Source organism: Aquarana catesbeiana, linkage group LG01, assembly GCF_042186555.1.
Source record: "Aquarana catesbeiana isolate 2022-GZ linkage group LG01, ASM4218655v1, whole genome shotgun sequence".
Classification (NCBI taxonomy): Eukaryota; Metazoa; Chordata; class Amphibia; order Anura; family Ranidae; genus Aquarana; species Aquarana catesbeiana.
In genome coordinates this window covers 934,042,429-934,056,054 of record NC_133324.1, presented here as the reverse complement: position 1 = coordinate 934,056,054, position 13,626 = coordinate 934,042,429, and the positions used below count along the sequence as shown (strand labels likewise).

General features: G+C 41.4%; 1 protein-coding gene across 1 annotated transcript in view; it reads left to right on the top strand.

The window, feature by feature from the left end:
- Positions 1 to 13,626, top strand: part of SFXN5 (sideroflexin 5) — a 367,837-nt gene that overhangs the window by 202,543 nt on the left and 151,668 nt on the right. The window contains exon 12 of the mRNA XM_073611062.1: positions 9,071 to 9,156. Coding sequence (XP_073467163.1) covers positions 9,071 to 9,156 — 86 coding nt within the window. The remainder of the gene's footprint in view (positions 1 to 9,070; positions 9,157 to 13,626) is intronic.

Genomic DNA, 13,626 nt, shown 5'->3' with positions numbered 1-13,626 from the left:
ACTTCATGATGCCCCCGGCCACTCATGTAGCTGGAGGACGCGAACCTGGGAGGTAGACTGGGGGAAGATGTCAGCTCTCTCGGCGGTGCCAGCGCGGCACTGGGGGGCTTCATTCTAAGGTAAGTCTCTCATTATGTGCTAGTATGTGATGCATACTAGCACATTATGACATTGCCTTGCAGAAGGGATTTTATTTTTTCCATCCACTGCAGTTTACTACTTTACTTTAAGGGCTTTCAAACATCGTTGACTCCATGATGGCAAGATTGAATGCTCTGGTGAACAACTTTTCAGAAATTCCACAAGAACGTAGAAACAAAATTCTTGTGGTGTATGGCCAGGTTGATTGCCGGCTGTGTGGTGCCCATGGCCAGTAACAACATTGTTCAAAGCAGTAGAGTCATGATAAAGTGCCTATGCTCCCCCCCTCATAAGCCACACGATCGTTTTTTCCAATGGGAATTGTGTGATGACAGGCTGTTGGCAGAAAATCCGACCGTTTGTACGCTCCATCGGACAAATGTTGGATGGCAGGTTTTAAAATTTTTTGCAGACAAATGTCTGTTGTCAGATTTTCCGAGCGTGTGTACACAAGTCCGTCAGACAAAAGTCCAAAGTACAAACACGCATGCTCGGAAGCAAGGAGGAGCCAGAAGCGGTCGGTTTTGTAAACTAGCGTTCATAAGGGAGAATTAACATTCGTAACATGGCAAATTCTGAAATCTCCAAATGCAGCGCACAATTCTCTTCTTCTTTAATGGGATAATAATGAAGCTGCTTTGCTGGTGATACTGATGGAGTTATTGCAGACAAATTTTCAAAGGCTTTTTTTTTCTAGTGATATCAAGAATAATATTATTATGCTTTATTTTTTTTGGGGGGGGGGGGGGGCAAGTTACCACAACACCATTATCCTGTAGTTTTTAAGGTCAAAGATACAACTATGTTGGTGTCTCTTGTCAATTTTACATTGTATTTTATAAAATGTAACTGCCTACTCCCAAACTGTCATTTGAAGTAAAACACATAGCCAAGTATTATTCTACACATTTTTTTTATTGTGCATTAAAAAAAGAAAACAAATAAAATTAGACATGCTATCTGCCAATAGAACTTAACCAAAAAGTGCATTCTATGCATCCAAAAATATAGAAAATATACCAAATCAAATCATTATTATTTGACCAAAAAATAAAATAAAAGCCTCATGCATGTGTCCTGCTTCCTAATATAGTGATGCCAAGAGTAGGTGAAAGCAGGGGTCCGTCATCCGGAGTTAATTCCGAAAAACATCTGGATTATTCTCCTGGAGCTCCCGCAGCAAAGGCATATGATGTAATTGGTCAGGATTAACATAGCAACCAACTTTTGGCCCAAGAAATCCTCCTCCTCCTGTTCCTGGACTGGACTTGGGTCAAAGCAATAACTCCAAGGCCAATAATAAATAAAACGTTATCTCCTCCGATTCCGCAGCATGTCTGGTTGACGAATGGCTGTTCAGAAATTAAATGAAAAGGGCTAAATGAAAAGTGCAAAATGAAAAGCGCAAATCAACATTCACCAAACTTCTACTAACACGAAATTAGCAGAAGGAGCCCAAAGGGTGGCGCTAAAGAGCTGAAAAACCACATAGTACATCACTATGTTCTAGTTTGTTGGCCGACAATTCCTTGCCATTTGTATGCAAGACAAAATCCAGGCACACGCTTTTGTCTGAAGTTTTGTCTGAGGAAAATCCGATCGTGTGTACGAGGCTTAAGACCTCGTGATGTTGTGAAGGGGCTTTCAAAAAGGTAAAAAAAAAACAGGTAATTATATTAGCTGTGTTTAAAAATACTTTTAATTATTATTTAATGAATGCATAATTACATTACTGGTAACTTTTTTTAACATCTGCCTGCAGTTAAGCTTTGACCTCCAAGTGATAATAGGTACTTGGTGTTGGAAGCGCTCGTTACATAGTTAATTAGATATAAAAGACACGTGTCTACCTAGTTCAAAGCGTGACGTCATTATTTCCATGTTGTTCTATAATGAATTTATTATGTGAATCACCCAAATACCCAATTTTAGGAAGGGGCTTCTTTAGCTCTTCCCCGAATGAATTGCAGTCATTCCCCCTCCCTGCGGCGTTCTTCCTTAGATAAGTAGTAATTGAGATATTTATACTTTACTGCATATAGAAAAACATATGGACGCCTTGTGTTTTCCAGCATAATAAATGGAGTCATCACAGGCAATAAACGCCCCCTCACAGAAATATGTTCCATTTGAGAAGTCATACCGTTAATTCCTATAGTTTTGCCTGATATAATACTCCGGCATCGTCGCATCACAAGGGTGCCAAATCTTGTTACGCGTTGCGTGCTGGATAACCCACTGACTCATGGAGGTTCTCACTATGCTGAACATTTTTAACTGCTTCTTCTAAAAATATTAAGTTGAAATTTTGGAGAATTTAGGAGGCCATGGACGAGATCCATGAATAACGGACGGGGAGATAACTATCCCTCCTCAACTGCCAGATCCATGCCAATCCTTGCCCATTGGTGGCAGCAGTTCAGTTGTAGCCCTTTATTCTCTCCTCTGCTCTATAGCAGACAAGATGGTCAAACCTATACAGTCATGTCCAAAACATTGCACCACTTTGGCCAGAAAATTGTTGCAATTACAAATGTTTAGGCATTCTCATGTTTATTTCTTTTGTTTGAATTGGTATGACACCCAAAAGCAAAGAAACAAAAAGCCCAATCTGACACATTCCAGGTAAAGCTCCAAAAATGGACTGGACAAAATTGGCCACATTTTTTAAAATTGTAAGAAATAACTGCATTCCAAGTTTGTGATGCTCCTGTAATTTTGTAATTAAACTCATCTGTATCAACGAACATGTGCTGACATAATAGAAATCACACCGGCAACCAGTTAAAATGGTGAAAATTTGACTCAACCTTTCTGTTGTGTGTCTCTGTGTGCCACACGGAGCATGAAGAGAAAGAACGGCAAAGAATTGTCTGAGGATTTGAGAACAAAAATTGTGGAAAAGCATGGACAATTTCAAGGTTACAAGTCCATCTCCAGAGATCTGAAGGCTCCTGTGTCCACTGTGTGCAACATTGTCAAGAAGTTTACAGCCCATGGCGCTGTAGCTAATATCCCTGGACGTGGAGGAAAGAGAAAAACTGGTCAAAGATTGCAATGAAGGATTGTTCGAACAATGGATAAAGAACCTTGGTCAACTTCCAGACACATTCAAGCTGACCTTCAGGCACAGGGTACAACTGTGTCAGCTTGCACTATACTTCACCATCTGAATGAAAAGGAACGCTGTGGTAGGGAGACCCAGAAGGACCATATTGCTGACACAGAAACCTAGAAAAAGCCAGGTTGGAGTTTGCCAAAACTTACCTGAGGAAGCCAAAATCCTTTTGGGAGTATGTGCTGTGGACAGACGAAACAAAATTACAACTTTTTGGTAAAGCCCATCATTCATCATTACTGAAGAAATTAGGCCTTTAAAGAAGGCCTACAGTCGAACATGGTGGAGGTTCACTGATGTTTTGGGGTTGCTTTGCTGCTTCAGGCACTGGATGTCTACACTAATGTTTCTCAACTCCAGTCCTCAAGGTGCCCCAACAGGCCATGTTTTTAGGATTTCCCTCAGATGAAACGGCTGTGGTAATTACTAAGGCGGTGAAACTGATCAAATCACCTGTGCAAAATAATGGTAAGGCTGAAAACATGACCTGTTGGGGCACCTTGAGGACTGTGGGTTGAGAAACACTGGTCTAGACCATGTGCATGGCATTCTGAAGACTACCAAAGAATTCTGGGGTTCAATGTAGGGCCCAGTGTCACAAAGTTGGGTCTCCGTCAGAGGTCATGGATCTTACAGCAGGACAATGACCCAAAGCACACGTCAAACACCCAGAAATGGTTTAAGACAAAAGCGCTGGAGAGTACTGAATTGGCCAGCAATGAGTCTGGGTCTAAATCCCACAGAGCACCTGTGAAGAGATCTCAAAACAGCAGTTGGGAAAAGGAACCCTTCCAATTTGAGAGACCTGGAGCAGTTGGCCAAAGAAGAGTGGTCCAAAATGCCAGTAGAGAGGTGTAAGAAACGCATTGATGGTTACAGAAAGCGATTGATTTCAGTTATTTTTTCCAAGTGGTGTGCTACCAAATATTAAATGGAGGGTGCCAATAATTTTGTCCAGTCCATTTTTGGAGTTTTGCGTGGAATGCGGCAGATTTGGCTTTTTGTTAAAAAAAAATACAAACAAAATAAACATGAGAATGCCTAAACATTTGTAATTGCAAATATTTTTGGCCATGACTGTGTGTGTGTGTTACAGGGAGTTAAAAAAAAGAACGAAAAAAATAAATAAATAATAATATATATAGATAGATAGATAGATAGATATATTTTATTATTTATTTATTTCGTTCTTTTTTTTAACTCCCTGTAAAACTTTAGGCTCTCATTATCTCCTTCCAGGTGTTCAGAAATGTCCCAGTCCTGCTAATGGCGCTTTGTTTTTTTTGTACTTTGCTTTAATATGGAACCTGAAATACAGTATTACTGAATGGGTAATGGATTCCTTGATGTAAACTGTATTACTATTACTGAGGAGTTCAGCAACCATATTAATGTAATGATAGATAGATAGAATAGATACGATAGATAGATAAAATAGACACTGTAGCTAGATGGCTATTTACAGTATATACAATAGACATTTATATACGATAGATACAATATATACAATAGATATTTACAGTAAGGGAAAAAAGTATTTGGTCCCCTGCTGATTTTGTATGTTTGCCCCACTGACAAAGAAATGATCAGTCTATAATTTTAATGGTAAGTTTATTTTAACAATGAGAGACGGAATAACAACAAAAATATCCAGAAAAACGCATTTCAAAAAAGTTATAAATTGATTTGCATTTTAATGAGTGAAATAAGTATTTGACCCCTTCGCAAAACATGACTTAGTATTTGGTGGCAAAACCCTTGTTGGCAATCACAGAGGTCAGACGTTTCTTGTAGTTGGCCACCAGGTTTGCACACATCTCAGGAGGGATTTTCTCCCACTCCTCTTTCCAGATTCTCTCCAAGTCATTAAGGTTTCGAGGCTGATGTTTGGTAACTTGAACCTTCAGCTCCCTCCACATTATTTCTCTGGGATTAAGGTCTGGAGACTGGCTAGGCCACTCCAGGACCCTAATGTGCTTCCTCTTGAGCTGGAATGCTGGAATTACTATTATTATTAATTAAAATCAATGACCCATTTTCAATGCCCTGCCTGAGGGAAGGAGGTTCCCCAAACCATAATGTTTCCACCTCCATGTTTCACGGTGGGGATGGTGTTCTTGGGGGTCAAAGAGCTTGATTTTGGTCTCATCTGACCACAACACTTTCACCCAGTTCTCCTCTGAATTATTCAGATGTTCATTAGCAAACTTCAGACGGGCTTGTAAATGTGCTTTACACACAGGGGGACCTTGCGGGCGCTGCAGGATTTCAGTCCTTTACGGCGTAGTGTGTTACCGTTGTATTCTTGGTGACTATGGTCCCAGCTGCCTTGAGATCATTGACACAGTTCTCCTGTGTAGTTCTGGGCTGATTCCTCACCGTTCTCATGATAATTTCAGTGAGATCTTGCATTAAGTCCCAGACCGAGGGAGATTGACAGTTATTTTGTGTTTTTTACATTTGCGAATAATCGCACAAACTGTTGTCACCCTCTCACCAAGCTGATTGCCGATGGTCTTGTAGCCCATTACAGCCTTGTATAGGTCTAAAATCTTGTCCCTGACATCCTTGGACAGTTTTTTGGTCTTGGCCATGGTGAAGAGATTGGAATCTGATTGATTGCTTCTCTGGACAGGTGTCTTTTATACAGGTAACAAGCTGAGATTAGGAGCACTCCCTTTGAGAGTGCTCCTAATCTTAGCTCTTTACCTGTACAGAAGACACCTGGGAACCAGAAATATTGCTGATTGATAGGGGATCAAATACATACCCTGTATTTCACTCACTAAAATGCAAATCAATTTATAACTTTTTTGAAATGCGTTTTTCTGGATATTTTTTTGTTGTTCTGTCTCTCACTGTTAAAATAAACCTCCCATTAAAATTATAGACTGATAATTACTTTGTCAGTGTGCAAACATACAAAATTAGCGGAAGAATAAATACTTTTTTCCCTCACTGTACAATAGATATTTATATATGATAGATAGATATGATAGATATAACGGGTTGAGGTCAGGACTCTGTGCAGGCCAGTCAAGTTCCCATAGCTGCAAAGGGTGGGCCAACTCAATATTGAACCCTACGGACTAAGACTGGGATGCCATTGAGCCCACGTTCACATTGGGCCGATTTGGCATGTGATTTGACATGTTAAATTGCATGTAAATCGGCAGCTATTGCAGGCAATGGCACCATCGGAATTTGTGCAGCGTCGTAGCGATTCCCAAAAGTAGTTCCTGTACTACTTTTGGCGACGATTTGAATAGACATCTGTGCAGAAACCTGCAAAGATGTCTGTCAAATTGCCCCTGAAGTTGAACTTGCGCGATTTCTAACCCACAGCAGTGTGAACCTGGGCTAAAGTTCATGTGCGTGTAAAGGCAGGTGTCCCAATACTTTTGGTAATATAGTGTATGATAGATAGGGTAATATAGTGTATATACGATAGATGTAATAAATATGATAGATTAGATAGATATTTATCGTATATATGATAGATAGAAAACAAATAGATTATGATAGGTATGTACAGTGCCTTGCAAAAGTATTCACCCCCTTTGGCATTTTTCATGTTTTGTTGCCTTACAACCTGGAATTAACATGGATTGTTTGAGGATTTGCATCATTTAATTTACAGAACATGCCCACAACTTTGAAGATGTGTTTTTTTTTGTTTTTTTTTTAATTGTGAAGCAAACAACAAATAGGACAAAATAACAGAAAAAGTCAATGTGCATAAATATGCACCCCCCTAAAGTCAATACTTTGTAGAGCCACCTTTTACGGCTATCACAGCTCCAAGTCGCTTTGGATAAGTCTCTATGAGCTTGCCACATCTTACCACTGTGATTTTTGTCCATTCCTCCTTGCAAAACTGCTCCAGCTCCTTCAAGTTGGATGGTTTGCGCTTGTGAACAGCAATCTTTAAGTCTGACCACAGATTCTCTATTGGATTGAGGTCTGGGCTTTGACTAGGCCATTCCAACACATTTACATGTTTCCCCTTAAACCACTCAAGTGTTGCTTTAGCAGTGTGTTTGGGGTCATTGTCCTGCTGGAAGGTGAACCTCCATCCTAGCCTCAGATCACACACAAAGTGGTACAGGTTTTACTCAAGAATATTACTGTATTTAGCACCATCCATCTTTCCCTCAACCCTGACCAGTTTCTCAGTCCCGACTGCTGAAAAACATCCCCACAGTATGATCCTGCCACCACCATGGGGATGGTATTCTTTGGGTGATATGATGTGTTGGGTTTGCACCAGACATAGCGCTTTCTTTGATTGCCAAAAAGTTCAATTTTAGTCTCATCAGACCAGATCACCTTCCTCCATACATTTTGGGAGTCTCCCACATGCCTTTTCGCAAACTCAAAACGTGCCATTTTGTTTTTTGCTGAAAGTAATGACTTTCTTCTGGCCACTCTGCCATAAAGCCCAACTCTATGGAGCATACGGCTTATTGTTGTCCTATGTACAGATACTCCAGTCTCTGCTGTGGAACTCTGTAGCTCCTCCAGGGTTACCTCAGGTCTCTGTGCTGCCTCTCTGATTAATGCCCTCCTTGCCCGGTCCGTGAGTTTTGGTGTGCGGCCGACTCTTGGCAGGTTTGCTGTTGTGCCATGTTCTTTCCATTTGGTTATGATAGATTTGATGGTGCTCCGAGGGATCACAAAGATTTGGATATTTTTTTATAACCTAACCCTGACTTGTACTTCTCAACAACATTGTCCCTTACTTGTTTGGAGAGTTCCTTGGTCTTCATGGCAGTGTTTGGTTAGTGGTGCCTCTTGCTTAGGTGTTGCAGCCTCTGGGGCCTTTCAAAAAGGTGTGTATATGTAATGACAGATCATGTGACACTTAGATTGCACACAGGTGGAGATCATTTCACTAATTATGTGACTTCTGAAGGTAATTGGTTGCACCAGAGCTTTTTATGGGCTTCATAACAAAGGGGGTGAATACGTACGCACATGCCAATTTTATGTTTTTTTATTTCTGAAAAATAGTTTTATGTATATATTTTTCTAATTTTACTTCACCAACTTAGACTATTGTGTTTTGATCCATCACATATAATTCAGATTAAAAAAAACATTGAACTAAAGGCTGTAATGTAACAAAATAGGTAAAAAGCCAAGGGGGGTGAATACTTTTGCAAGGCACTGTAGATATCTATCTATCCAAGATTTGCATGTGGTAGTAAACTGTCATGATTATGCCTAGGAGTTCGGCAACCATTAAAATGCATAGATGTGTGGAACATTCTGGTTATAAAGATCAAGATAACAAAATGTGAATATTTACAATATATTGGTTTGAATAAATAATTGTGATAGATTGATTTGACAGATTAAAATCAATAGATAGTCAGACAGACAGATATATTGATAGATAGAAAGATAGACTTGACTGATAAATATGAATAGATTTATTTAAAGTGGTTGTAAAGACAGAAGGTAAAAAAAAACCTTCCGTGTGCTGCTCCCCCCTCATAAACATGAATCTATAGATACATTTATTTTTTTTAATTTATTATTTATTTGACTGATTAAGATAGATAGATAGAGTGTTTTATGGCGATCTTCAGACAGCCCAGTTAAACTGAATACTGACCTGAGCCAGGGGCACTAATAATACATTATAAAAGCAGTGTGTGTGTATAGTTCTAAGTTAAACCAGTGGGTGTTGATGCACCATTAGCGGGTGCTGCCAGTTTTTACCAGTGGCAGACAGCCAAAGGGTCGTGGACATTGCCGGGTAAGACGGTGTCATTCTCATCCCTCTCCTTTCTGATTTTTCTGTAGGCGCTAATAGAGACGGCTCTGACAAGAGTGGTGCTGCCCATGCCGATTCTGGTTCTACCTCCCATAATAATGTCTGGACTTGAAAAGTAAGTATTGGCTCCAAACATCACCTTTGTTCTATGATTACTTATTATGTGTTAAAGTGCAAGTATTATTATTATTTGTTTATTATTATTATACAGGATTTATATAGCACCAACAGTTTACGCAGCGCTTTACAATATAAAAGGAGACAATACAGTTACAATACAATAAAATACAAGAGGATTAAGAGGGCCCTGCTCAGAAGAGCTTACAATCTAATAGGGTGGGGCAGATGGTACAAAAGGTTGTAACTGTGGGAAATGAGCTGATGGAAGTGGTAGGAGATTAGTTGGAGACGTGATAGGCTTCCCTGAAGAGATGAGTTTTCAGGGATCATCTGAAGGTAGCAAGAGTAGGGTATAGCCGGACCAGTGGAGGTAGCGAGTTCCAGAGGATGGGAGAGGCTCTGGAGAAATCAGAGGATCTGGAGCATGGGAGGAGGAGACTAGAGAGCTTGAGAGTAGGAGGTCTTGAGAAGAGCGGAGAGGACGGTTTGGGTGATATTTGGAGACAAGATTGGTGATGTAGCTCGGGGCAGAGTTGTGAATGGCTTTATATGTTGTGGTTAGTATTTTGAATTTAATTCGCTGGGTGATTGGGAGCCAGTGTAGGGATTGGAGGAGAGGGTTGGCAGACACTGAGTGGTTGGTAAGGTGGATAAGTCTGGCAGCAGCATTCATGATAGACTGAAGAGGGGAGGAGCCTATGGAGAGGCAGGCCAATGAGAAAGGAGTTGCAATAGTCAAGGCGGGATATAAGAAGGGAGTGAATGAGGAGCTTGGTGGTTTCATTTGTTAAAAAGGGGCGAATTTTAGAGATGTTAGAGGTGAATTCTACAAACTTTTAACAAAGATTGGACTTGGAGCTGAAATGACAAGTCAGAGTCTAGGATTACACCTAGTACCCTGGCGTGAGGGGAGGGACTGATAGTTGCATTGTTGATTTTGCTGGAAAAGTCATGGAGGGGGGCGCAGGTGGGGTGGAATATTAATAGCTCAGTTTTAGAGAGATTTAGTTTAAGGAAGTGGTGTGACATCCATGCTGATATGTCAATTAGTAAGTTAGTAATGCGAGAGGAGACTGAAGGAGTGAGGTGAGGAGTAAACAGATAGATTTGGCTGTCATCGGCGTATAAGTGGTATTGGAAGCCGTGGGCAGTTATCAAGTGACCAAGGGAGGAGGTGAAGATAGAGAAGAGAAGGGGTCCAAGAACAGAGCCTTGGGGGACCCCACAGAAAGGGGCAATGGAGAGGAGGAGACAGAGTTGTAGGTGACACTGAAGAAGCGTTGATAGGCAGAGAACCAGGATAGAGCAGAATCTCAGATGCCAAGGGAATGGAGTTTGAGAAGGAGTAGGTGGTCAACAGTATCAAAGGCCGCAGAGAGGTCAAGTAGTAGGAGTATGGAGTATTGGCTGTTGGTTTTAGCAGTTAGTAGATCGTTAGTGAGTTTTAGTAAGGCAGTTTCTGTAGAGTGCTGCAAGCAAAAGCCAGACTGTAAGGGGTCAAGAAGGTTATTTTCACTGAGGTAGGAGCTAAGACGGTTGTGCACTAAGCGTTCTAGAAGTTTAGAGGTGAATGGGAGCAATGAGATAGGTCTTAAGTTGTTTAGATTGGTGGGGTCCAGTGAGGGCTTTTTAAGTATGAGAGTGATCTGCGCATGTTTTAGAGGGGAGGGGAAGGTGCCACTAGAGAGGGAGAGATTGAAGATGTGGGTGAGGGAGCATAGGATAGAAGAAGAGGGTGACCGTAGTTGTGGTGAGGGAACAAGATTCAAGGAACAATTGGTTAGGTGGGCATCTGAGAAAAGTTTTGTAACCTCTTCAGTAGTAGCCAATTCAAAAGAGGAGAGTGTTGAATGTGCTGTTAGGCAAGGTATGTTGGGTGGGGAAGATGTACACACAGTGGAGGTGTCCTCACAAATTGCATCAATCTTGTCTTCGAAATGATTGCCAATCTCTTGGGCAGTGAGTGAGTTAGTGGGTAGAGGGGGTGGTGGACGAAGCAGAGAGTTAAAGGTTGAGAACGGGGACTGGATGACAAAGTATTAATAAGAGAAACAAAGTAAGCTTGTTTGGCAGCATGGAGGCATGAATTGTATTTTAGAAGGGCAGATTTATATAAGGTGAAGTCTTGCAGGCATTTGGTTTTGCGCCACAGTCATTCAAGAGCACGGCAATGTCTCTTGAGATTTCTAGTGTTGTCACTTTGCCAGGGATGTAACGGCCGGGGCCTGATTCTGCGTGTGGTTAGAGGAGCAAGTGCATCTAGTGATGATGAGAGTGAACTGTTGTAGACAGAGGTGGCCAGGTCAGGACAGGACAGGGGAGAGATTATGTCATATAGGTGGTCAGTAGCAGAATAGAGAAGAGAAGGGTTAAAGTGGCGAAGGTTTCTACAAAGTAATTGTTTGCTGCTTGGAGGGGTGGTTGGAGGCAAGGATACAGTGAAACTAATGAGGTTGTGATCAGAGAGAGGAAAGGGGGTGTTGGTGAGGTTGCCAGGGTTGCAGAGATGGAAGAATACAAGGTCAAGGGTATTACCATTGGAGTGAGAGGAAGTATGTGTCCATTGGGTTAGGTCAAAAGATGAGGTTAAATCGAGAAGTTTAGCTGTAGTTGGGCTGTTAACATTAACAGGAATGTTGAAGTCACCAAGAATGATAGTGGGTATTTCAGAGGAGAGAAAGTAGGGTAGCCAGGCAGCAAAGTCATCAAGAAAGCGCAATACCGGTCCAGGAGGCCGATAAATTGCTGCAATCCTCAGAGAAATAGGAGAAAACAGACAAATACAGTGCATCTCGAAAGAAGAGAGGAATAGAGGGGGAGGGACAGGAAGGACTTGGAAGGTGCTTTGTGGGGATAGAAGGAATCCAACTCCACCTCCTTTCTGTCTGTTGGGTCTGGGGGAGTGAGTCCAATGGAGGCCACCATGGGAGAGGGCAGCAGGAGAAGCTGAGTCCAAATTTTGAAGCCAGGTTTCTGTTATGACGAGTATGTTAAAGCCATGAGAGATGAAGAGGTCATGTACAGATGTTAGCTTGTTACAGATGGAGCGGGTGTTCCAAAGAGCACATGAGATAGGTGGACTGCTTTGAGGAAGCAGGGGGATAGAAATTTAACTGAGTGTATTGCAGTGGTTGCCAGAGGAGGAGGGGTATTGGATATGTGGCTTGCAGTTGGAAAATGGCAGACCAGGATTAGGAAAAATGTCACCTGAGTCTAGGAGGAGGAGGAGGGCGAGGAAGGCAAGGTGGGAGTGGGACATGCATGAGCGCACGTGTCTAGTGGCCCTGGTGTTTATGCCAGCATGTGGGTGCAACAAATGCAGGAGATGATGGGTGCAGTAGTAGGGAGAGGATAGGAGTGAGGGTGATATGTGCATGCTGCAGGGTAGAGAGGAGGGGTAGAGTAAGGATAATTTGAGGATAGAAGACACTGATGTGAGAAGGAAGAGAATGAGGAGCATGTTAGTGGATAGAGTGTGGGAATCTGACTTGATATAAAATAAATGTCAAATGCTGGTTTGCTTGTTGTCTTGCAGAGTGGAGCAGAGTTCTGGTTGTATCTTCATCCAGCTTTTGTTAAACTGCAGGGGTGAAACTGCGCATCACTCGTGAAAGAGCCATGGTGTCTGCGCCACCCCATGGGCTGCTTTAAATTTATAGGGAGACTGAGCAGGCATGCATTTCTCAGTTGGTCATTATTGGGTCTGATTTGAGACACTTGAATATGGGAGAGAAGATGGCCAATACCTGACAAGACACAGGCTGGGGTCGTAAAGTTAATTACCTCTCTTGATCACTCAAGCCAAATGGGGTTGAAAATCAATCACCAGTAATGTTGCTATTGTAGTGTGGTTGTTTATAGAGCTAGCATTAAATATAGAAGTTTAAAGATATGACAGCAGAAGACATTTACCAAATATGTTACAGTAATGTCAGTTCAGCAGAGTAGAGCATACAGATGGATAGACATTTATCCATCTGTATGGATAAATGTAGACCCATATCATTTCCTTTTAGTTATAGAGTAGGGAATGAAGATGGCCGAGGTTCTAACTTTTAACACTCTTAAAAAAAAAAAAAAAAAAAAATGTTTTAGCTTTAGATCCGCTTTTAAGGTTTTTTTTTTGTTTTTTTTTTATTCTTCGTAAAAGAAGGATTTTCACCAACACGCCTTAGTGTATTTGTAATCTTGTCCTTTTATTAACTTGAAGTAACAGGCATCACAGGCTGATTTTTCAGGACTTCGTATGATCCCATTTTCGAAAGTCTTGCACACTGTCTGAGTTTGTGGTGTTGTTAATTAATTCAATCAAATACGGCTGCAGGTCTAAAGCTGGCCATAGATGGGTAGAATTTCAAATAAAATTCTTTAGGAAAAGGTTCTACTCACTAGTGGGTCAAATCGACATTTGTTTTCGACCGCAGTGGTGGGAAAATTCAAAGGAGAAGGATGGAAATTGTTTCTT